At 38.1% G+C, this 25,366-nt stretch overlaps 2 protein-coding genes and 1 long non-coding RNA gene across 6 annotated transcripts in view; 2 read left to right on the top strand and 1 right to left on the bottom strand.

Annotated features, from left to right (window-relative positions):
• Positions 1–652: 652 nt before the first annotated feature.
• dhrs7 (dehydrogenase/reductase (SDR family) member 7) lies at positions 653–17,199 on the bottom strand. Its single transcript, XM_007247547.4, has 7 exons — positions 17,057–17,199; positions 8,590–8,742; positions 7,699–7,805; positions 6,032–6,271; positions 5,134–5,256; positions 4,150–4,365; positions 653–1,133 (listed from the first exon to the last, which is right to left on the bottom strand). Exons 1-7 carry the CDS (start codon positions 17,187–17,189, stop codon positions 1,086–1,088), a joined length of 1,020 nt encoding a protein of 339 aa, XP_007247609.3. The 5' UTR covers positions 17,190–17,199; the 3' UTR covers positions 653–1,085.
• On the top strand, positions 14,155–15,635 carry LOC125802901 (uncharacterized). The gene is made up of 2 exons (XR_007439934.1): positions 14,155–14,404; positions 15,436–15,635. It is a non-coding gene; the product is annotated as an uncharacterized LOC125802901 (long non-coding RNA).
• Positions 17,200–18,616: 1,417 nt separating the features above from the next.
• ppm1aa (protein phosphatase, Mg2+/Mn2+ dependent, 1Aa) overlaps positions 18,617–25,366 on the top strand; it is a 32,470-nt gene continuing 25,720 nt past the window's right edge. Inside the window, exons 1-4 of one of the 4 annotated variants that reach the window (XM_022685061.2) lie at positions 18,617–18,970; positions 21,747–22,629; positions 23,698–23,859; positions 24,099–24,210. In XM_022685061.2, coding sequence (XP_022540782.1) covers positions 21,763–22,629; positions 23,698–23,841 — 1,011 coding nt within the window. In that variant the 5' untranslated portion in view covers positions 18,617–18,970; positions 21,747–21,762 and the 3' untranslated portion in view covers positions 23,842–23,859; positions 24,099–24,210. Of the gene's footprint in view, positions 18,971–21,746; positions 22,630–23,697; positions 23,860–24,098; positions 24,211–25,366 lie in introns of those variants that run through there. The other 3 variants (XM_022685057.2, XM_022685058.2, XM_022685059.2) reach the window with 3 other exon arrangements.

Here is a 25,366-nt window from a genome sequence, read left to right as displayed (position 1 = left end):
TTTACAAGCAGACAGCGACATTTCAGGAATCTCAAAGGGAAAAAAATTAAAATCAGATCTAGATGCTAATGAGGGCTCTGAGCTCTGACACTAGACTCTGGTACTAAGAGGAAAGCATCTTCCTGCCATTTATTTACACTGGGCAGAAAAAAAACAGTTGCCACCACAAAAAAAGGTCACACTCGTTTTGTTGGATCACCTTTAGCTTTGATTGCGGCACACATTCACTGTGGCATTGTTTCGATAAGCTTCTGCAGTGTCACATGATTTATTTTAATCCAGTGTTGCAATAATTTTTTACCAAGATCTTGCAGCATTGATGATGGTAGAGTCTGACCACTGCACAAAGCCTTCTCCAGCGCATCCCAAAGACTCTCAATGAGGTTAAGGTCTGGACTCTGTGGTGAACTCTCTCAATCCATGTGTGAAAATGATGATCTCATGCTCCCTGAACCCTGAACCCTTTCACAGTTCCAGCCCCATGAATCCTGATATTGTCATCTTGGAATAGGTCCGTGTCATCAGAGAAGAAAAAATCTATATTCAGTATGTTCAGGTAGTCAGCTGACCTCATTCTTTCAGCACATACTGTTGCTGAACCTAGACCTGCAGACCAACTGCAGCATCAACCCTTATAATTTACTTAGTAAAATCCAGGTGCAGACTTTTTTTATTAGCCAGGCAGTGTTGTATATAATCAGTTAGTATTGATTTAACAAAACAGTCACTAATTTTGCATCAATAAAGAGTTTTGTATTGAACAGATAAAGTTTTGGACAATTCAGCTTTGCATAACAGGATGCACATTCTCCAAACATCTTCAGAGTAGCAGGATAAGGTCAATTTAAACCCTCAATCAGTATAAAAATACACCACTAACTTTACTTTTTGCTACACTTTCACCTTAAGAAACAACATTTTCCACAATCCAACTAGTCCAAGTAGTACAAGCAGTGGAAGAGCTGTCCATCGAGCTGACGTTGGTGCCTCTGTTTAGTAGAAGCAGTACACGATTACCTAAAAAACTAACTTAAAAGTGGACCGCTGTAATTGAAATTAAAGGCCTCAGTAACCTGCACAGTGTCTCAGGTGGTCTTGGCCTTGGGTTTGGTGAAGTACGCCGAGTCTGCATCCTACAAATCACAGAAACAACAATAAATTGTTATCAGTGAGTGTTTAAAATAAACAAATCTGCAAGGCTAATGTAGCTAACAATTAATAGAAGCATATATCACACTAGTTAGCACAGTGCCCCAGAAACCCTCTATCTATCCTCTATCTTTCCTCACATGAAGCCATGGTCATGTTAACCACCTGTGCCTTACTGGGCAGCTGTACAATGTGCCTAAATGTATTGAGACAACCAGCATTTTTTTAGATTAGCTTTGTACTCAGCATAAGTATTTAAACAATGGGAAAACAAAAACAATACATATGTATATACATAAGTTTCTGCTAGAAGCTATCTATGGTCTCCTTCAAACACTGCAAAACCTTGGCTCTACGGTGAGCTTGTCGCAGAATTGCTAAAAGTGGAGATACAATCAAGTGCTTAGGTCTTTAGCAGCTTGCCTTGATAAGAAGCACAAAAAGGTTAAAGATATGCATATTGTTGGTGCCAAAAGGTCAACTAGGTTTGTTTGTGAGGAGCAGTGCAATGTTGAACAAGCACAGACGTCAAATCTTGGTAAATAAGCTGATGTACGAGATTGGAAGTTGTTGGCAGATATAGGCAAGAAACTACTGTGGCCAGATATTGTTTTGTGCTCAGAGAACAAGCAGATAGTTTATAGATATTTTATAGTTACTGTATTTTACAGACTATAAGGCTATATTATTATTAGTCAATTTTGGGAAAATTCAAGGATTTTAGGTGAGCTTTATAATGTGAAAAAGACGGTAACTATGCCATATAAGGACAAAGTTGACAGAGCTTACAAAAAGAAAAAGTTAATATATGGAGATTTGGTGCCAGAGGTGAAAGAACGCAGGCGGCAGGCACGTTAGACTAGTGGAGGCAAAATCGCTCACGTCTGTGTTGGTGGAATTTGGGTTCAGGGGTCGTGTGATAAAGGAACTGTTATAAGTAGCAGAGAGATCTAGTCAGTGGTTGTGGATAAGAATAAATGAGGTTAGACCAGGAATCTGTTTAACAAAGGAAAAGTTAAATAAAAAGGACAACAAATGAGGATGTGTTCTAGATGGATAGTCTAGAGTCTAGATTTAGATTATGGCAGACTCAACCTAATTCAACATTCCGAGGCAAGTGAGCTGGATGACTTTCCCACAGCTATTAACTAACACCATCTCTGCTGCTGATCCATGCTAACCTGTTTTGCCAGTAAATGCCAGTAAACATTGTTATTTTATTCTATAAACTAGGGACAACATTTCTCCCAAATTCCAAATAAAAATATTGTTAATAAGAACATTTTTTTGTTCAGAAAATGGGAAATGGCTGAAATAACAAAAAAATGCAGAGCTTTCAGACCTCAAATAATGCAAAGAAAACAAGTTCATATTCATAAAGTTTTAAGAGTTCAGAAATCAATATTTGGTGGAATAACCCTGGTTTTAATCACAGTTTTCATGCATCTTGGCATGTTCTCCTCCACCAGTCTTACACGCTGCTTTTGGATAACTTTACGCCATTCCTGGTGCAAAAATTATTGATTATGTTACAGTGGTTTTTAAATTTTTATATTTTTTTCCCCAGAGCTGTATATAGTAGAGCTTAGATTCTCTGCCCGAACCCGACCGACCGGGTTGGGCTCCAGAAAATAGTCTGATATGTAGGCATCTATTTTTTAGTTATAGTTTAATTTTAGCTTTAGTGCGATAATCACAATGTAGCTAAGTAACCATTTATTATCGATTAACGAAAACAACATTTGAAATAACATTTTTGTTAACTGAAACTAATAAAAACGGTAATTAAAAGGAGAAAACATAACTAACTGGAACTGTATTGTGTGTTTATAAAACTAACTTAAACAAAAAATACTGATAGAAAACCCTTTGTTTTCGTGTCTGTTAATTTGTTAATAAGCGCTGTTTCTACTCGAGCAGTTTTACTGCGCGCGGTGTCGTGCCGCATGCGCACGCGGAGCCGGATTCTGCAGGGAGTCGGATTCGGCAGATTCCTCTCTCTCTCTCTCTCTCTCTCTCTCTCTCTCTCTCTCACTCATTCATAATTACTAATTTGGATGAAAAATAGAAAAGTTTATTGAGTTTTTGAGTTTGTTTATGTGTTTCTCAGATTAAGCTCTCTGTGCGATGTGTAAAAACTAATAAAAACTAGCAAACCTTTTATAAAAACAATAAAACTAACTAAATTGGAGGAGAAAAAGTGAAATCAAAATAAAATTAAACTATAATGTAAATTTCAAAACTATTATAACCTTTTATGTTACAAGTTAAACTGTTTAAAGAAAGTTGCACCAGTTAGAATGTTATAATCACGCAGCTCTGGCAGCACGTGAGCTCCTCCACTTGTCCGCGTTTGACTTGCAGCACTGTGTGCAGCTGTTCTTAAAAAAAAAAAAATTTTTATTAAATAATAGGTCTGTGCTCCTTCAGTGTTTCAATGTTAATTAACATCATTCTAAACAGATTTCGCTCATTCAAGCGGCCCGAAAACAGCCAGTTTATGGGTCGGGTTGGGTTGGGTCGGGCTCGGGCAGAACATGCACGGGCTCGGGCCGGATTGGATTTTTTGGGCCCGATCTAAGCTCTAGTATATAGCTTAGATCGGCACTTGCCTCTCACACCGCACAGCTCTGCTTACTGCAAGACACTGTTTGAAAGTGCAGCAGCCATGTTCAGTGTTAAAGCAGCTTTACACTACACAGATATATGTGCTGGTTTGTAACACAGAACTTTCTTGCAGTATTTACTTTCTTGCTCTCGCACAAGATAACTCTGACCAATCAGAGGAGACAGTGTGTTCGCATAACTTGCTGGGGCGCATTTTGGTTTATGTTTGCGCCTGTGTGAAAACAAACTAAACCCGAGGGGGTACATAAACTCATTAACTGATTCAGACCAGAGAAACAAAAGGTACATTGTATCAGGGAAATCTTGCTAAGAAGTCAAAGTCACCTTTGTAAAACTTTATAATATGTGTAAAAGGAAATTGCAGGTTCTTACCAGACCAGCTTTAAAGTTCTGAACTCGTTTTCTGCCCAGCAGGCTGGTCATGAACCACGCTAGTGTCGGTGTGTACTGCCAGACGTAGAAGAAGAGCAGAAACGGCTGCTGACCAATCCACATCTCCTTCACCCGATTGGCCAGTCCGGCCATGATGAGGTGGACACAGCGCTCAGTGGACATCTTATGCGTCTGATCACCCGCGCTGGACACCGGCTTCATAGAATAAGAGAGAGGAAAGAATGTGTAATGTGTAAATCAGCTGCTAAAGGAAGAAAGAGAACAATTTGAACCTGGAGAGTTACAACAGAATTCTATTATTGATTATTATTATTGAGATTTATCGCACCTGTTCTCCTTAATAAAAATAATGTTTTTAATAATGGGTATTTCAATGTAACTATAAGAGTCAGTGTTAGATAATTTTTTTATTCATGTTCGTGGTGTCAATCACTTAAAAATGAACTGTTTTAATCATAACAGAGAGATTCAATTTCACATAAATAAAAATGAATCTACTTAAGCAATAATACATGCAATAATACAAACTTCGAGTGTATTTTTGCGATGATACAACAGTTCCAGTATCACTGTTTTTGAAAGATTTTGAGTTAAAGAGAACGAGAAAATAAGACCTGTTTGGTTATAAACACTCTGCAAGTTAAAATAGTTCCATTGCTGCTCTGTTTGTAGCTGTGCTGTTTGGCTTGTAAGCGCTGCATCGTTGCTATGTGGTGGAGTAACACATGGAGAGCTTCGGTTACAGTGCATTATCGGCTGATAACAGCACTCATAGAACGCCTTTCAGCCAGTCACATTGCAGGGACAGGAACAACACTGTGTTTAGGTTGCCAAATAAAATGACTAATGATAGTAAATGACCCATTATATTAAACCATGAACTCTTTAGGACATCAAAATGTACACATCTGATCAGTGTTTGTTGTTATCCTCTGTTGATGGAACCATCAGCTGGTGCTGTACCTTGTCTGTGTGCTCAGTAAAAGCGTTCTGTACAATCTGGGACACAACAGGTCCAGGGAGGATCGTACTGATGGTGATTCCAGGAGAATCGGTCAGCTCTGTCCGCAGGGAGTTGAAGAAACCCTAAAAAAGAGAAATCATACCAGTAAGCAGAAGTGACAGGTAAACCTATGTACATTATAGAATGATGCACAATTGTACTGAAAATACCTAATATATTTTTATATTACTCTATTTAACATTATAATAAAACCAAATAAACTTGAGGTTAATAGTATGTAAGTTTGCTTGCCTGTAAAATTCAATATTACATAAGAATAAACTCAAATCAACAAAGTCAGTGGGTCTTTGAGAGTGTACACCTTTAAAACACTATATAACATTACAATAAACTCAAATCAACATAAAGCCAGTGGCCAATTAGGGTGTCTACCTGTAAAACAGAATATGAAATTATAATAAACCGAAATATACAAAGTCAGTGATGAGTAAGAGTGTCTACCTGTAATTAAATCAATATAACTTTAGAAAAAACCTAAATAAACAAAGTCAGTGGTCAGTGAGAGTGTCTACCTGTAATTAACTCTATATAACATTAAAATAAACCCAAATAAACATAAAGTCAGTGAGCGTATCTACCTGTAATTAACTATATACCATCAGAATAAACCCACATAAACATAACACCAGTGGTCAGTGAGAGTATCTATCTGTAATTAACTCTATATACCGTTAGAATAAAACCAAATAAATGTAAAGTCCGTGATCAGTGAAAGTGTACACCTGTAAATCTCTATATAGCATTAGAATAAACCCAAATAAACATAAAGTCAGTGATCAGAATGTGTTGTTGGTCAGTTAATTAATAATATGCTGGTTGGAAGAATGGCCCTCTAACCTGCAGTGCGTGTTTGCTGGCCGAGTATCCGGTGGATAGTGGAGCTCCAGCTAGCCCAACGATGCTGCTGACAGTTGCTATGATACCGTTGCCATGACGGATCATGTGGGGCAGCACCTGCCTGGTGATGGACACGGTGCCGATGAAGTTGAGTTCCATCAGACCCTGGTACACCTCCACATCCGTGTCCACGCATAGAGAGCGCTGACTACGACCACCGTTATTAATCAACACGTCTATCTGCAAACAAACAATGTTTTTAATGTTTTCATTACCGGGTTTGTTTGGTGTTTGAAATCAGTTTTACACGGGAGCTTTGGGGTTAATGCAGTTGAATAATTGGCACTGCTGTTTTAAACAATGTAATGTTATATGTGGAGTAATATGTTTATAGGTAACAGTGGGTCATACAGTGTCAGAAACCACAATTAAGTCTATTAGAGATTACTGAACACCGTGTTTGTGATGATTTAGCGCTATGCTATTTAGCAGGGTATACATTTCCATTACTTGAACCATAGCCTCACCGCTCCAATGTTGAAGTAAAACGGCAAGCATAATGGAACTGATGATCAACAACATGTGGTTCAATTGTTTGTATAGATATAGATTTAAATATTTTGATATTGATATATTGAAGATAGTTTGTGTGGGAATTATATGGATTGGAATGAGTTTGAGTGGGTATGGTATGGATTTGTATGGAGGGTTATTAGTTTGCGTGGGTATGGATTGGTATGGATGGGTGTGGGTTAGTGTGGGTATGATATGGATTGGTAAAAATGGATATTAATTTGAGTGAGTTTGATATGGATTGGTATGGATGGGTATGGGTTTGCATGGGTATGGTGTGTATAGGTATGGTTTGGTATAAATGGTTATTGGTTTGTGTGGTGTGGTGTGGTATGGATTGATATGGATGGGTATAGGCTTGTGTGGGTAAGGTATGGATTGGTATGGGTGGGTATGAGTTTGAGTGGGTATAGTATGGATTGATATGGATGGGTATAGGCTTGTGTGGGTATGGTATGGATTGGTATGGGTGAGTATGAGTTTGAGTGGGTATAGTATGGATGGATATGGATGAGTATAGGTTTGCATGGGTATGGTATGGATTGGTATGGGTGGGTATGGGTTTGCATAGGTATAGATTAGTACAGATGGTTATTGGTTTGTGTGGTATGGATTTATATGGATGGGTATGAGTTTGCGTGGGTATGGTATGGATTGGTTTGGATGGGTATAGGTTTGCATGGGTATGGTATGGATTTGTGTGGGTATGGTAGATTATTATGGATGGTTATAGGTTTGCATGGGTATGGTATGGATGGGTATGGGTTTGCCTGGGTATGGTATGGATTGGTTTGGATGGATATAGGTTTACATGGATATGTTATGGATGGGTATAGGTTTGCATCGGTATAGTATGGATTAGTATAGATTTGCATGGGTATAGTTTTGCATTGGTATGGTATGGATGGGTATAGGTTTAAGTGGGCACAGTATGGATTGGTATGGATGGGTATAGGTGCAATCTCTAAGTGCACTGTTTATCTGTGAGGTGTCTGAACATGTAACCAGGCGCTTTTCTTTACCGATTGTTTCATTAGTTACAGCAGAAAGAAAATTAAGACACACTTAATGTATTTAACCATAGAGAAACTCACATTGCCGAAGTGATGCAGAATAGCATTGGTTTTCTCCTGATGTGACGCCCGGTCCAGCAGATCCAGTGGAAGAACAAGAATATCCTTTTCTTCTAGACTAGTGCGCTCTAAAAGCAAAGATAAGAAGCTGTTTTTGTGTGTGTATGTGCACAAACAACAGCTCAAAAATGTACTTGAGAAACACTGAAAAAGCAGGAGTCTGAATACTTTTAAACATGTAGTGTATAATGCATGTGCAGTGTCATCCAATACAGTCACTCTAAAAAATCTTCAGCTTAATAATTTATGGTAATAAAAGCAAATCACTTTATGTTCCTCCGCATTTGACTGATTGGTTGCAAAGTGTTCTAACTACATGTATTACATGTAGTAAAATCAGATTATAGTCCTGTATCTGTTTCTCTGCATACTTTATTATCCTCCTCTAATCCTGTTCTTCAATGCTCAGGATTGAAGACCACCACAGAGCAGCTATTATTATTCAGGTGGTGGGTCATTCTTAAAACACTGCAATGACATTGGGATGGTGATGGTGTGTTCATATTCTGTATGTTGGCTGGCAAAAGTGAATCAGAAACAGCAGGATGCAAGAATGTGTGTGTGTGTGTATTTAAATGTGTGTGTACTACTTTCTAATGTATTACATTATGTGAACTTGGCAGGTGTTCTCTCAAAATTTCATGATGAATTGACCAATAGAAATTTTCCAAAATTTTTGAAATAAAATATCTTTACACTGACTTCTATTTAAAGTTAATAAAATATAACATTGCATTTTGAAGATAACATAAATATGAATAGTATAAATAATAGAATGAATGTAACACCAATAATGAGTGTTCAATTAAAGTGAATCTCTATATAGTGCCTCTAACTGTACAGTATTTTTACCTAAGCAGTTTTGCTTCACCCTCTCCAGCTCTGCCTCCCTGCGGGCAGACAGGACAAGTCGAGCTCTGGCAGCAGCGAGTTGATATGCCAACTCTTCACCAATACCACTGGATGCTCCGGTAATCCACACCACCTTCCCTCTCAGAGCCACTTCTACAGAGGAGAACAGAGGAGAAGAGAACAGAGGGAACAGTTAAAGGCTCAGTTAAATAGAATGCTATTACACGATTCTACCAGTGCTGATACAGTGAAGATTCACCAGTCGTTGACTGAAGCACATGAAGCTCCACCATATCTACCATATAAATGGGGCATTGTATTGTTTTTCTTAATAAAGAAGTATTGAGATACTTTTTTAATATCGGTAAACTGTGCGAAACTAATGTTTATTATATGTCAATGGCGCTCTGAATTTACAGACATGTCTGATGTAGACAGACATAGACTTTTGACTGCTGATAAGCTTTATGGAGATGCAGATTTTATTTTCCAGCAGGATTTGGTACATAATAAACATAAATATAAAACATAACACAAAAAGTAAGGGAATTTATGTTTGGTAGATTATTTCTTTTGGCTGTATAAATGCTTCTTGGCAATAACCGTTACTTATACCGTTGGAAAGCCTGTTAAAATCCCCAATTGGCACCTCAGTGGCAGCATCTGTGAGAATGGCCCTGCTACAATGGTCAGTAGGTCTCTGCTTCAAGCATTTGTGGCATTATTTGGATTGAGCTCTAGTACCATCTCCAAGCTGAAGGCCAAATTCTGTATAACAGGGATGTCAGAGACAGGCTGCAAAGTGGGCATCCCAAGGAGATGACACCCCAAGAAAAATGTTAAACAGCAAATAAGTCAACGACAGAATCACTCAAAAATATGTTTCTTACTTATGTGGCTACATTTAAAAGGGGAATTAACAGGCTTTCCAACTGTATAAGACTTGTTACCAAAAGTATCAATACAACAAACAAATCTACCACACACAAATCTCCTTACTTTTTGTGTTATGTTTTATATGTCTAAATGCAGCTTCTGATAGCAGTGTTAGACAAGCACCTCCTGTCAGATACCAAAGGTGCTTTAAATCAATTGCTTTAAATTATCAGAGAATAATTAAGATATGTTGATTTATCATAGAATTGCTCCTTTAATAACTCAAGTAAGTTTTTTTCCCCAGTGTTAGCCAATGTTCCTGACACACCCACCTAGAGTGTGTAAACGTGCATGTACAAAGTGTACAACGGTACAAAGTGCACAGTTTAAAAGAGTGTACTAAGGCTGTAACAATATCTGTAGCAATACATTGCACAACACTGCACACTCAACAGTGTTCAACTGAACACTCATATCTTCACCACAACCTTCTGTCATCTGTTTTAGCATCTCTGATTTATAATGGGGATAGTGTCTGTAAGCCTTTAGGTTCATTTTTTGTCCCATTTTCTCCCCGATTTGGAAGGCCAATTATCCCACGAAAGACTCTCTCTGTCACTAGTAATAGTAAAAGAAAATACTAAAACCAAAAGGCTTGCTAGACGTGCTAGTCTTCACCTCTTTTTGAACTGCTGCTAATGTAGCATCACCGGGTAACCAGCATGCTCAGAGGAAAGCACAGTGATCCAGCTCTGATACATGCTAGTGAGTGAAGTGGGGGAGAGAGAACGGTCACGTGTGCTCTCTCGGACTCCGGCTGCTGATAGCAAGCTTTATTTTAACTTTTTTTTGTTTTTTATTCTCAGACCAGTTCAAAAGTATTTAATAAACACACAAATTGTGACAATGATAATAATATAAGCCTATTCACAAACAAAAACATGGCAAACAAACTACGTAAACAAAAGTATTGGGACACCAGCTCATTCATTGTTTCAAAAGATAAACGCATTCAAAAGTGTTTATTTTGCTTTTGTTGGAGTAACTGTCTACTGTCCAGGGTAGACTGTTTACACTTTAAACCCACAATTTGTCAAATATATTAAGTCTATTTTACATCAAGTTGGATACATTTAAATATTATTCAGCTACTTTGAGTTAGGTGAACATTTGCTGCCCCAATAACATTCAAACGGAGATCTTTCAGGTAAATGAAGTATAACTTTAGACTTTAATCTATTGCCATGGCACTATCTATTTGCATACTAGATCGGCCCCCCAGTTTCAGACACTCCCCATCAGTGTGTAGTGGTTACCAGGTAAACCTGTAGATCATATATTATGATTAGCTGCATGGCCTCTATGTTACGAGGCTGAAGTTGGTTTGATATTCGCAGCTCCAGATTCGTTTGGCTCGATATTCGCAGCCTCATATTCCCCGGCTGAAGTTGGTTTGATATTCGCAGCTGCCGCTTCACTGAAGCACTGTGAACTAAAGGGAGCGTTCACAAACACCCGCTGTTTATATTAAACACCTCACAGATCAACACTGAAGGAGATAGAATGAAGAAAAGCAGTACATCTGTTTATTAACAATGTAAATATACAATATCTTATTAAATGTAATTTTATATACACGACCTTTCATCACTTATTTTCTCCAGTTTTACTTACAACATGAATTTGCTTTTCTAGTGTAATTCATTCATTTCCTGAGTAAAAAATATCTGAAATAGAGATTTAGCCTCCTACTTTCAAGAAAACCTGGCATTATCCTGTCCGGAGCTAATTGTATATTGTAAAATATTTATTTTAATTACTGAATTTATAATTATATATTATAATAAGTAATAAAAATATATATGTAATAAAATTATATTTTAAAAGCCATTGCTCTCAAAAAAATATGAGGCAGATGTTCAAGTGTGATTTTGAAGAACTTTTTCATGTTGGGCCAGAACAAATACACATGATCTGAAGAGTACTAGTCTTCTACTTTAAGGAAAACCTGGAATTAGCCTGGCCCGAGCTGATTTTATACTTTAAAATGAACTGGCAACATGGAATACCGATCCATAAAGCACAATTTTTTTATGTAAAGCTGATGTTCCAGAGTGATTTTGAAGAACTTTTTCATATTGGGCCAGACCAAATACACATGATCTGAAGAGTACTAGTCTTCTACTTTAAGGAAAACCTGGAATTAGCCTGGCCCGAGCTGATTTTATACTTTAAAATTAACTGGCAACATAGCATACCGATCCATAATGCACATTTTTTTTATGTAAAGCTGATGTTCTAGTGTGATTTTGAAGGACTTTTTCATCTTGGGCCAGACCAAATACACCTGATCTGAAGAGTACTAGTCTTCTACTTTAAGAAAAACCTGGAATTAGCCTGGCCCAAGCTGATTTTATACTTTAAAATGAACTGGCAACATGGAATACCAATCCATAAAGCACAATTTTTTATGTAAAGCTGATGTTCCAGTGTGATTTTGAAGGACTTTTTCATCTTGGGCCAGGCCAAATACACATGATCTGAAGAGTACTAGTCTTCTACTTTAAGGAAAACCTGGAATTAGCCTGACCCGAGCTGATTTTATACTTTAAAATGAACTGGCAACATAGCATACCGATCCATAATGCACAAAAAAATTGAATATAAAGCTGATGTTCTAGTGTGATTTTGAAGGACTTTTTAATCTTGGGCCAGAACAAATACACATGATCTGAAGAGAACTAGTCTTCTACTTTAAGGAAAACCTGGAATTAGCCTGGCCCGAGCTGATTTTATACTTTAAAATGAACTGGCAACATGGGATAATGAGCCATAATGCACAATGTTTTATGTAAAGCTGATGTTCCAGTGTGATTTTGAAGGACTTTTACATCTTGGGCCAGACCAAACACACATGATCTAAAGAGTACTAGTCTTCTACTTTAAGGAAAGCCTGGAATTAGCCTGGCCCAAGCTGATTTTATACTTTAAAATTAACTGGCAACATGGTATAATGAGCCATAATGCACAATTTTTTATGTAAAGCTGATGTTCCAGTGTGATTTTGAAGGACTTTTACATCTTGGGCCAGACCAAATACACATGATCTGAAGAGTACTAGTCTTCAACTTTAAGGAAAACCTGGAATTAGCCTGGCCCGAGCTGATTTTATACTTTAAAATGAACTGGCAACATGGCCTACCGATCCATAATGCACAAAAAAATTGAATATAAAGCTGATGTTCTAGTGTGATTTTGAAGGACTTTTTAATCTTGGGCCAGAACAAATACACATGATCTGAAGAGAACTAGTCTTCTACTTTAAGGAAAACCTGGAATTAGCCTGGCCCGAGCTGATTTTATCCTTTAAAATGAATTGGCAACATGACATGAAAGCCATTTTGCACAGAAATAATTAATATAAAGCATTGATTTTGAGAATACCAGAACTCTTCATCTCATGTGTATTTGGTCTAAAAAAAGTCCAAAATCATACTGAAATATCAGCTTTAAATAATATTTTTTTTTGTGCTGCCATGTTGCCAATTAATTGTGCAGTCTAAAATCAGCTCGGGCCAGGCAAATCCCAAAATTTCCTTAAAGTAGAAGACTAGTACTCTTTAGATCATGTGTATTTGGTCTGGCCCAAGATGAAAAAGTCCTTCAAAATCACACTAGAACATCAGCTTTACATAAAAAAAAAATGTGCATTATGGCTCGTTATACCATGTTGCCAGTTCATTTTAAAGTATAAAATCAGCTTGGGCCAGGCTACTTCCAGGTTTTCCTTAAAGTAGAAGGCTAGTACTCTTCAGATCATGTGTATGTGTTCTGGCCCAACCTGAAAAAGTTCTTCAAAATCACACTTGAACATCTGCTTTACATAAAAAAAACTGTGCATTATGGATCGGTATGCTATGTTGCCAGTTCATTTTAAAGTATAAAATCAGCTCGGGCCAGGCTAATTTCAGGTTTTCGTTAAAGTAGAAGACTAGTACTCTTCAGATCATGTGTATTTGGTCTGGCCCAAGATGAAAAAGTCCTTCAAAATCACACTAGAACATCAGCTTTACATAAAAAAATTGTGCATTATGGATTGGTATGCTATGTTGCCAGTTCATTTTAAAGTATAAAATCAGCTCGGGCCAGGCTAATTCCAGGTTTTCCTCAAAGTGGGAGAGTAGTTCTCTTCATCTGATGTGTATGTGTTCTGGCCCAAGATGAAAAAGTCTTTCAAAATTTGCCAGTTCATTTTAAAGTATAAAATCAGCTCGGGCCAGGCTAATTCCAGGTTTTCCTTAAAGAAGAAGACTAGTACTCTTCAGATCATGTGTATTTGTTCTGGCCCAAGATGAAAATTAATTTTAATAAATATATATTTAATTATTTATTGTAATATATAATTATAAATTCAGTAATTAAAATAAATATTTTACAATATACAAAATTACATTTAATAAGATATTGTATATTTACATTGTTAATAAACAGATGTACTGCTTTTCTTCATTCTATCTCCTTCAGTGTTGATCTGTGAGGTGTTTAATATAAACAGCGGGTGTTTGTGAACGCTCCCTTTAGTTCACAGTGCTTCAGTGAAGCGGCAGCTGCGAATATCAAACCAACTTCAGCCGGGGAATACGAGGCTGCGAATATCGAGCCAAACGAATCTGGAGCTGCGAATATCAAACTAACTTCAGCCTCGTCTCTATGTTGTAGGTTGTAAGAGCAACTATTATTTTGTGAGCTGTTGACTCTGTGTTGAAGCTGTGATGAATGTGTACTCTACTGTTCACTCAAATGATCAACCGATATATTGGCTGGCCGATTATTGCCATTCTTTAGATAATCGGCATTAGCCCATGCCTGGCATTGACCGGCCTCAGGCATCATCGCCTTCAGCCTCATTTTAGCCTCCACAGGATTCCAAACAGCACAGGTAAGTAAAACCATCTGAGTGGGTTTAGTATTGAGCAGTGGAGCTTCTGTGTTACATGCATTTTTATTCTCTAGTAGCCTCTGTGCTAGCTAACGCTAACCAGCTACTTTAGCACAGCTAACGCTAATGGCTCCTTTAGCTCAGCTCGATTAATGCTAACCAGCTAGTTTAGCTTAACTCGGCTAAAGCTAACCGGTTACTTTAGCTCATCTAACGCTAACTGGCTACTTTATATCAGCTAACGCCAACCGGCTACTTTAGCTCAACTAACGCTAACTGGCTACTTTAGCTCAGCTCTGCTAATGGTAACCGACTACCTTAGCTGAGCTTGGCTAAAGCTAACCGGCTAATTTGCTCGGCTAACACTAACCAGCTACTTTAGCTCAGCTCAGCTAACACTAACTCAGCTACAAAAGAAGAGCAGCTGCTCTTCAGAAACTAACTTACTGTTAATTATTTTAAAACTCTGGAACAGTGTTTGCTGTAACCAAAACACTGAAACAAAAAGCCAAATGCAGCCAAATAATTAAGCTTAGCGTTAGCATTTATATTACATTATGTGTTTATCTCCTAAAAACTACGCACTGGGTAATATGCGGAATGTCGGTTACCAATCTTAAAAGCATTAGTTATTTAGTTACACAAAATACCCAACTAGCTACTGTAAAACAGAACACTTTCATCGATTTTGTGAATAAATAAAAAACTCTGCGATAATGGAAAGTTTTAACTATCCAATAATTAGCTAATTTAACTAACGTTACTGTTTATTTTCACCAGATTCAGGTTTTTTATTAATGTGGGTGTCGTATTGAATCAGGTGTAAATTATATTAAATGTGTGTTGAGGTGCGGAAATGTGTGAATAGTGTCAACTATTCGCAACTGATTTGATTAGTGTTGGCTACTGTAATGCACATGTCAGGCATGGCTGCTGTAATGAGTAAATTGTAAATTCTGTAACTTTGTAATAGGTTAAACATGATGAAACAATAATTTCCCACATTTTTATTGAATTATTTATTATCACAGATGACAGCCATACTCCCCTGGACATCAAATCAGAGGATGTGGATTGACACTAGAAATAACTACTTTTCCACAGGCCAGAGTCTCTGTTATTACTCTGTAATGTTACTGACTGTCTGAGGTAAGATAATATTGTTGTACCTTTTTATGTCAGTATTTTACCCATTTTTTCCACGTTTGTTTTAAATGAACAGTAAAAAAGATTTGTTGCCTCTTCTTTTCTTACACTGCACACTTTCAAAGTGTAAAGGTTTCCCAAATATTCAATGTTTATGCCATTGGAATTAAAGTCAGTTTAGAGTACTAAACTATGTTATTAATAGTAATTGTAAACATTACTTGAAAATGTCATTAAGCAAATTGAACTGAAAAGTTTACAGTGTACTCGAATCTGAAGCACTGCATTAAGTATTGTTTGCATTTAGCTACAGGATAATAAGTGAATTCAGGATATTGGATAATGACCACTCCACCTCAACTCATCCAAAAGTAGGATGGAGCACCATCATTCCAGAGAACACAGTACCACTGCTCCACAACTCATGGGGGATATTTTTATATGTTTTTCCTACATTTTAAATAATACTGAAGTCATCCAGACTATGAATAGACACATTAGGAATCATGTAGTAACTTAAAAGTGTAATACAAACCAAAATATTCTGTGAAGCATTCAGGAGAGCCAGTTTCATCATACTGTTTTAATGGTTTTGTGACAGCATTTTCAAAGTTCTTGATTTTTTTTGATTGATTGACCATCGAGTATTTTTTTCCTTTATTTAGTTGAGTAGTTCTTGCCATAATATGGATTAGAACATTACTCAAAAAGGGCTATTCACTGTATACCAACTATACCTCTTTACAACTGATGCGCTCAAGAATTTCAAGAATTTCAAATAATTAACTCTTAACAAGTTCAGCACAGCTATTAAATAAAACCTATTCCAGGTAGCTCTAACTCATTAAGCTGACAGTGAAAATGTTGCAAAGATGGGCAAAACTGTCATATTACATTACATTACATTTGGCAGATGCTTTTGTCAAGAGCGACTTACAATAGTGAAGTACAGAAATAATAGAAGGTAAAAAACTTTAGATAGGGCCTAAAGGAGGTCAAAGGGAAATAATGGGATAGAGGAGTAAAGGAGGGGAAGAAGGAAATGAGGTTAGAAGTTGTTAGTTTGTTAGAGGTGTTAAGAGAGTAAGTGCTCTTTGAAGAGCTCTGTCTTCAGGAGTTTCTTAAAGATAGCGAGGGATTCTCCTGATCTGGTAGTGGAAGGTAGTTTGTTCCACCATTTGGGAACACTGTATGAGAACAGTCATATGTTTTTCTTTATGGTTTGGATGACTTTAGCATTAACCTGCAATGCAGAAAATGTTTAAATAATAAAAAACAACTAAATTTAAGGTGTGTCCAAACTTTTGACTGGTACGGTATACTGTGTTAGCTTTTGCTATAAAAGGGGCTGTCAAGCTCTAACTAATAAACTGAGAATAAACAGAGTCTAAACTCTAAACTGCAGTCCTCAGTGTGCAGCAGCTTTACAGTATACCGAGTACTGAAGTGTACTGGGGAACATAGGAAGTGTGTATGGGAGTAAAGATACTAGTCAGGGCTCATTACCTGGTTTAGTGCCCCATTTTTCCGCCCACAGCAGCGTAAAATCCCTGTCAGACACAATGAAGACCAGCAGCAGCAGCAGCGCACAAACTCCTGCAGCTAACAGCAGCGGACAGCACCCGCACACCTCCATCATCTCCACCTACACACACAGCACAGCCCTGCTGCCCTGCATCAACACATGACCCGGTAATCGCCACCCGACAAAATAAAAGTTTCCTTAAATAAAAGTTACTAACAGAACTAAAACATACCTTATACAAATTAAAAATGGCTAATAATTACACTACTATTATTGTTGTTGGTTTTGGTGCTTTTTAAATTTAAACGAGTTATTATTTGTGACATTAGTAATTTACTGTTTTTTTTGTTTTTGTTTGTTATTGCTTATTTTATATTATAAATGCAATAGGCAATGGTTTATTTTTATAATACACAAACACAATATAATCCTTCACTAATATATTGTTATTACAAAGTAATTATTAATCAATAAATTTTTTAATATGGCTGTCATTGTTTTTATTTTATAATATTACAGTTATAGGTAACATTTGATATTTTCGTCATTATAATACAGAATTTTAAAATGTATATTATTTTTATTGTTGGACAAGTACAAGAGGGCGTACTTAAGCATTTCAATTAAGATGAAAAATGCCCTGACATAGTGAAACTGAAAAACTTCCACAAATTAAAAAAGGATATATGCATTTTTATAGCATAGGTGTGTACTGACTGGGTATGCTGATATTATGCATAGCTCTGTACTGAATGGGCATAATGTCATTATGCCTAGCTCTGTACTTACTGAATGGGCATGGTGTCATTATGCCTTTCTCTGTACTTACTGAATGGGCATGATGTCATCATGCCTAGCTCTGTACTTACTGAATGGGCATAATGCCATAATGCTTAGCTTATACTGAATGGGCAAGATATCATTATGCCTAGCTCTGTATTGAATGGGCATAAATAAAAAAAGTATGCATATTCATATGCCTAGCTCTGTACTGAATGGGCATGATGTCATTATGCCTAGCTCTGTACTTACTGAATGGGCATGATGTCATTATGCCTAGCAGTGTACTAAATGTGCATGATGTCATTATGCCTAATAAATACTCATCATACTCATTCAGTCTGCACCTAACAAGTATAAAGTCAATTTTTAGTATAATGTCATTCTGTCTAGCTCTGTACTGAATAGATATGTCATAATACTTTGCTCTGCACTGAACGAGTATGATGTCATCCTTTTTTAGTATGATGGTCATTATGCCTAGTTCTGTACTAACTGGACATAATGTCATTATGCTTAGCTAGGACTGTACTGAATGGGCATGATGCAATTATACCTAGCTCTGTACTGAATGGGCATGATGCCAATGTCTGCACATAACGTATGAAGTAATTTTTAGTATGATGTCATTCTGCCTATGCCGTGCAGCACAGGGCAGAAATGTCGTCACGGCGCCTCCTCACACTACAGCGAATGTACTTGACCGGGCTGACGTAATCGCCTCTATCCAGTGCGCCAAAAAAAACAGCCAAGCAAAGCTGCCCCGAATGTACATCCGGGTCCTGGCGCTGCTGCTGCTGTAGCTAGTCGGGGTTGTTTGGTTGCTGGGGGGGCAGGAGAGCAGCCTCGGCCGCGCGCGCTCTTTATCTCTATCTCAGCTTTTTAATTTACACACAGCCGCGTCCCGTCGGGTCGCATCGTAAACCGCAGGATGGCTGCTGCCGGGGTCCGGAGCGGGGGTGTCCGCTCCTTCACACACTGAACACTGAAAACACACAACCAGAGCCCGTGTGTTAGCGCCCCGTCTCTCTCCCTCTTTCTCTCTCTCTCTCTGCTTTCTTCTCAGTGTCTCTCTCCCCGTCTCCTTCTCTCTCTATATATATTTGGGATTTTAGGTAAGTTTCTCTCGTCCTTTTGTTTCCTAATAAACCTCTGCTCTATGCCGCGAGCCTTTCACAGCCCGTGTTTGTACGTGTGCATGTCAGTCAGTGTGTGTGTGTGTGTGTATATATATATATATATAAATGAGTGTGACCCAGGCTGGAGGCCTGTCCCATGTTAGTAGTTAGCTAGCTAGCTAAGCTAAGTAGCATTAGCCATTTGTTTACACGGCTTTAACTCGCCCCCTTTCGCACGATTACACAATTCTAATTATTTTAACAAAATATTCCTAATTGTCCAAATGTGTTAATTCATACAACTAGAGTCTAAAACGCCCAATTGTGTCATTCAGTTCGAGTTTGACAGCTTAGAAAGAGCGCTAAGCCAAGCTAAGATAACCTAGCTTAGCTACGCTAGCTGTGTTATTTAAACTCTTGTTAGGTTAGCTAATTTTATGTTTTTGACCTAAGCTCATATTATATTATACTCCCCGTGACAATTAATTTATTTTACACGTGCTTTAAAAAACGTGTTTCAATTCTGTAATAAAAATAAATGGTTGAAAAATAAATAATAAGCTAAGCTAAAATAGTTTAGCGGCATTACGTAATCCCTGTTCATTCCAACCAGAGGAGAGGAGAGGATAGCAATCTTACGTTAACTGGTTAATAGTGAAGATTAAAGAAGTTGACAGTTTGCAGTCTTTCTTATCTTATTTTTTAAAGTTTCCCGCTGTCCCTGGCTCTGATATTTCATATAAAATATCAGGTTTGAAACTAGCTACACTCCTATGCACTACTGTCTGTGTATAAGCCATAGCCAGATTAAGAAATAACCAGCTAGCCAGCTACATCATATTTGCACATCTTAATCAGTTAAATGTAAAAGCTTCCGAGTGATTGGAGTGATTATAGTTATATATTGTACCATAATATTTTGTATGACCGACTTGCTTTGCGGACGGGTTTGTGTGTAGTTCTAGGCATCCTTGCCTATTTTTAGTGCGCAGGAGTGCAAGCAGTGTGTTGCAGAGATAATCTTACTGCCATACAAGGATGGCAAACCAGCTGTCTCGCTTTGAGAGGGGGTATTTCTATTCTGTCAAACTGGGGCTTACGTAATTGATCATTCAGTCCTTTAATTAAACTGATATGCAAGTTGTTTTTCTCCACTAAGTTGTAATTATGAGACAATGCCCCCATAGGTAGTATCTCATAATTATGACTTACTATTTCATTATTATGACTTAAGCCCTACCCGGACAGGATTAGTTTCTTTACCTTGTGTTTAATAAAATAGCTATTTGTCCACTGCTACACACCGTAATAGCGCTGTGGGTGCACGTTTCCACAGAAATCCATCTAAACACAACAGTGGGTGGAAATGGAGGAGCTACTGAACCCGATGTCAAGTGACCAAGAAAGCTAACAAAAAACTCACTGGTCCTCCTGTCTGTTCAATTGCAGTCCAGATGCAAGAGGTTTATCACTAAGTAGAAGTGTGAAATATTTTTCACAGACATCCCCCTGAGAAACTAATCCTGTCTGGATAAAGCTTTAGTGTCTCATGATAAATACTTACTTAGTCATAAATACGAGATACTAAGTCATAATGATGAGATGCTAAGTCCGAGGGCATTATTGCACAGTAATGACTTAGTATCTCATAATTATGCTTTAGTGGAGGACCCTTGTTTTTTTTTTACAATTTGCAGATATTTGGCTTTCATAGTTCAAATGATGTTTTGAGTGCTGTGTTGTGTGGTTTATGTGTTCTGTGTTATTTGTGTAATAAACGTAGTCTAAAATGAATATTGAAACTTTTGTTTCCTTCTATGTTACTAACACCGTTTGTCTTGCATTTATTGCATATTAACATGTTATTGACTTGGGGTGTAGTGGGTACATAATGGGTACAAACATTTGTTTTAAGTTCAGCCAACTTTTAGCCAATGCTCCCGACAGGCTTACAATGCTAGTGACGGGAGCATAGCGTTGCCCAGGTAAAGAAATCACTAATTTAACACCATTAAGAAGCTCAAAGTAGTTTCACACTTCATTGGTAGAATTCAAAGAGCCCGGACATTTAAAACAAGGCACTAAACACTTTGAAAGTGCATAGGTAGTTTATTAAAAAAACACTGCTTATACATACAGTACCCCAAGTTGGTGGAAAAAATCACAATAAAGGCCAATTTGTTCTGGGATCCGTGGTGGATGAACAGTTTTACATTAGCCCAAAGGAAAGACATGCAGTAATATATGCTATCTGCTAATCATAGTGCAGTTGAATTTTAAAATATTGTACTTAATTAAGATTCATGAGAATCATGTTCTAATAGTTACATTTCTGATGACTTCACCACTTTATAGTGTGCCTAATATCTTCACTATTTCCCTCTTTGTTTTTATGTAATAACTGTTTAATAAGGTCATTGTTTTTGTCTAGAACAGTAGCTGGAATGCTGCTGCCTCTAAAGAGTAAAAGGTTTTCAAAGTAGTTTGTTTTTTAAGCATCAGTGATTTGACAGAAAGTGGCACAGTGGCAAAAACACAGGATCAAATACAGATCAGGCTTAAAATAGCTGAAAATCATTAAAATTGGGCCTGGCCTGGCACAGATTGATTTTATTTATAAGAACATCATTGAATCTGAAAATGTTTCCTGTTACAGCACTGTTTATAACTACTGTTATTAATTAGACAAACAGTAATAATAATATCATAAAATGTTAAATATATCTGTAATGAAACTGTAATGAATTTCTAATGCATTTTTTTTAAATCCCAGATTTTCAACCTCCAGGATGGGTGCGTTTTTGGACAAGCCAAAGATGGAGAAGCACAATGCTCATGGTGATGGTAATGGGCTGCGCTTTGGCCTGAGCAGCATGCAGGGCTGGCGAGTGGAAATGGAAGATGCCCACACAGCCGTCATTGGCCTTCCCAATGGCCTTGATCCCTGGTCCTTCTTCGCTGTTTATGACGGGCATGCAGGCTCTCAGGTGGCACGCTACTGCTGTGAGCACCTGCTGGAGCACATTACCAGCAACCCTGACTTCAGGGGCGGTGGTGGCGGTGGAGGGGTCGACGGTGGCACTGATGAGGAGCCGAGCGTGGAGAGCGTGAAGTGTGGTATCCGCACTGGCTTTCTGCAAATCGATGACCACATGAGGCAGATTTCAGAAAAGAAACACGGCGGCGCAGACCGCAGCGGCTCTACAGCGGTAGGTGTGATGATCTCACCACGGCACGTCTACTTCATCAACTGCGGAGACTCACGCGGCCTGCTGAGCCGCGGAGGTGCCGTCCACTTCTTCACGCAGGACCACAAGCCCAGCAACCCATTGGAGAAGGAGCGCATCCAGAATGCCGGCGGGTCCGTCATGATCCAGCGCGTTAATGGCTCCTTGGCTGTCTCCAGGGCTCTGGGGGACTTTGACTACAAATGTGTTCATGGTAAAGGTCCCACGGAGCAGCTGGTGTCACCAGAGCCTGAGGTGTACGCCATCGAGCGCTCAGACACAGAAGATGAATTCATCGTGTTGGCCTGCGATGGGATCTGGGATGTGATGGCCAACGAGGAGCTTTGCGATTTTGTCCGCTCACGACTGGAGGTCACTGATGACCTGGAGAGAGTCTGCAATGAAATAGTGGATACCTGCTTGTACAAGGTGAGAGATTCACACAAAGAAAAAAAAAAAAGAAAAAAAAAATATATATATATATATATATATATATATAGGGTATCTCACAGTACGGCATCATCATACTACATTGACCATGATGCACAATAATATCCTGATACTGTGATTCTGCAATGCTTCACAGCATATGTGTTACTGAAGAGGATACAATACTTAGTAAGTTCTAGGGAGTTTAGATCACCTAATTTTCAATAAAATATCGTCATTTATCGTTCCATAAATACTATAAATGAACCTAAAATACTCAACATGTAAAACCATTCAAGACATATTTTTTTAAATGCTTTATTATACAAATAAGACACAAGTTTAATATCAATTAACAATATATTTTTATTGAAGCCATTAGAGACATTACAGTATTTAAGCAGCTGTTTATCAGTTTATCACAAGTCCCTTGGTTCTCCAGTTAATAAATACATTTAGTTCAGTGTGCATTAAAATTATCCTTTAAGCTACAGTATTAATATACATAAACACAGCTATAGTTACTCATATTGTAAGGAATAACAGCAGAAGCTGCAGGAGTTCTGTTCTTATGTTTCTGCAGGCAGGACAGCGTGAGGCTCCACAGAGCTGCTGTTAACTTTTTTGATGGCACTCTACACTTCTACATGTGTATATATTTTGACTGTGTTACACTAGAGGTAGTCTCTATAAAGGGGTGCTCTATAAATGTCCATATGTTCCAAATAATCATTCCGTCAGGTTTGCTGGTAATGTTGCAGAAACTGTGGTTTGCACTCAGTTTAAGCGAATAGTATGGTCCATAATGTAAATTGTCACCGAACACCATTATACAAAAAATATCACTTAGGTAACACAACGGAAATGTTTTACAGTTTTCTGCTGCATGAAAATAGTAATGGACACATGCCACCCAGTAGGCTTTGTCCATTTTCCCTGGGGAACGCTGGAAAAAATTATTTTTGGAATGTCTTGTTGCAGGAATGTGTGGGCGATTCTGTGCATACTGATGATAAGCCTTAAATGGAATGCTGTGCTAACATTTCTTCCTCTGTTATGATGCTTCAGGGTAGCAGAGACAACATGAGCGTTGTATTGGTGTGTTTTAGCGGAGCGCCAAAGGTTTCGCCGGACGCTGTAAAGAGAGAGGCAGAACTGGACAAATATCTGGAGGGCCGTGTGGAGGGTAGGAACAACTGCAATGCTGAGTGACTGTAGATCAAACTCTTGGTATATATCACAATATCTACATTTAGAGTGTTAATAATATATGTTCACTCTAATAAGAGACTGTAGCTCCTTTAGCTCAGTGTATATCACAATATCTACTTGTAGTGTATGTACAAACGTAAATAATGATGGCCTTATCTGTGAGCAGACCATAGATAGGGAAACTGAGTAGGTTAATTGGGTTGAGTTGAATAATTCTTTTTTTCTCTCTCTCTCTCTTTCTCTCTCTCCCTCTCCAGAGATCCTAAAGAAACATGGTGATGAGGGAGTGCCCGATCTTGTGCATGTGATGCGAATGTTGGCATCAGAGAGCATCCCAAACTTACCGCCGGGAGGAGAACTGGCTAGCAAGTGAGTCATTCTTTTACATCAGAATTTAGAGTGTGAAGTTTTGCTTTTACTGTAGAGAAACGTAAATACTCACATTTCTTTAGAGTGAAAACAGGCTTCATCCTGATGCCAGTACAAGTATATAATGTAATTGACTATCTGGAGTGGGAAAAATATACGGAAAAGGAAACAATTAAATAAAAGCTAATAATAGTTTCAGGTAATCATAACAAAGGAATTAAGGAATTTAAAATAATAATTAATTGCTGAACCACATGCCCCTTTTCTGAAGACACGTCAACTAGTGCTGAGTTGAACTCCAAGATCTAAGACTTTTCCTATGAAAAAAAAAAGCTTGTTTTCTCTCCAATTTGGTCTAAATCTGTGTTTGTGAGCACTCCTCCTTTGCTGAGATAAACCATCCACCAGTCAGAGATGTGGAATACCCAGATACTGATTAGATGCAGTGATTATTACACAGGTGTACCTTGGGCTAGCCGCAATAAAAGGCTACTCTAAAATGTGCAGTTTTGTCACAAAGCACGATGCTACAGATGTTGCAAGTTTTGAGGGAGCGTGCAGTTGGCATGCTCACTGCAGGAATGTTCTCCAGAGCTGTTGCCCATGAATTGAATGTTCATTTCTCCACCATAAGCCGCATCCAAAGACGTTTCAGAGAATTTGGCAGTACATCCAACCGGCCTCACAACCGCAGGCCACGTGTAACAACACCAGCCCAGGACCTACAGATCCAGCATCTTTACTTCCAAAATCGAATTTCTGCACAAACTGTCAGAAACCGTTTTACAGAAGCTCATGTGCATGCTCATCCTCATCGGAGACTTCACCTGATTGCAGTTCATCGTCGTAACCGACTTGAGTGGGCAAATGCTCACTTTTGATTGCGTCTGGCACAGTGTAGAGGTGTTCTCTTTATGGATGAATCCAGTTTTTTACTGTACAGGGCAGATGGCAGACTCCAGTTATGGCATCGTGTGGGTAAGCAGTTTGCTGATGTCAATGTTGTGTATCGAGTGGCCCATGGTGGCAGTGGGGTTATGGTATGAGCAGACGTATGTTGTGGACAATGAACACAGCTGCATTTTTGGATGGAATTTTAAGTGCATAGAGATAATGTGATGAGATCCCATTGTTGTGCCATTCATCCATGACCAAA

Source organism: Astyanax mexicanus, chromosome 7 (genome assembly GCF_023375975.1).
Source record: "Astyanax mexicanus isolate ESR-SI-001 chromosome 7, AstMex3_surface, whole genome shotgun sequence".
Lineage (NCBI taxonomy): Eukaryota > Metazoa > Chordata > Actinopteri > Characiformes > Acestrorhamphidae > Astyanax > Astyanax mexicanus.
The sequence above is the reverse complement of the archived record's forward strand: the minus strand, read 5'-3'. Positions and strand labels throughout refer to the sequence as shown.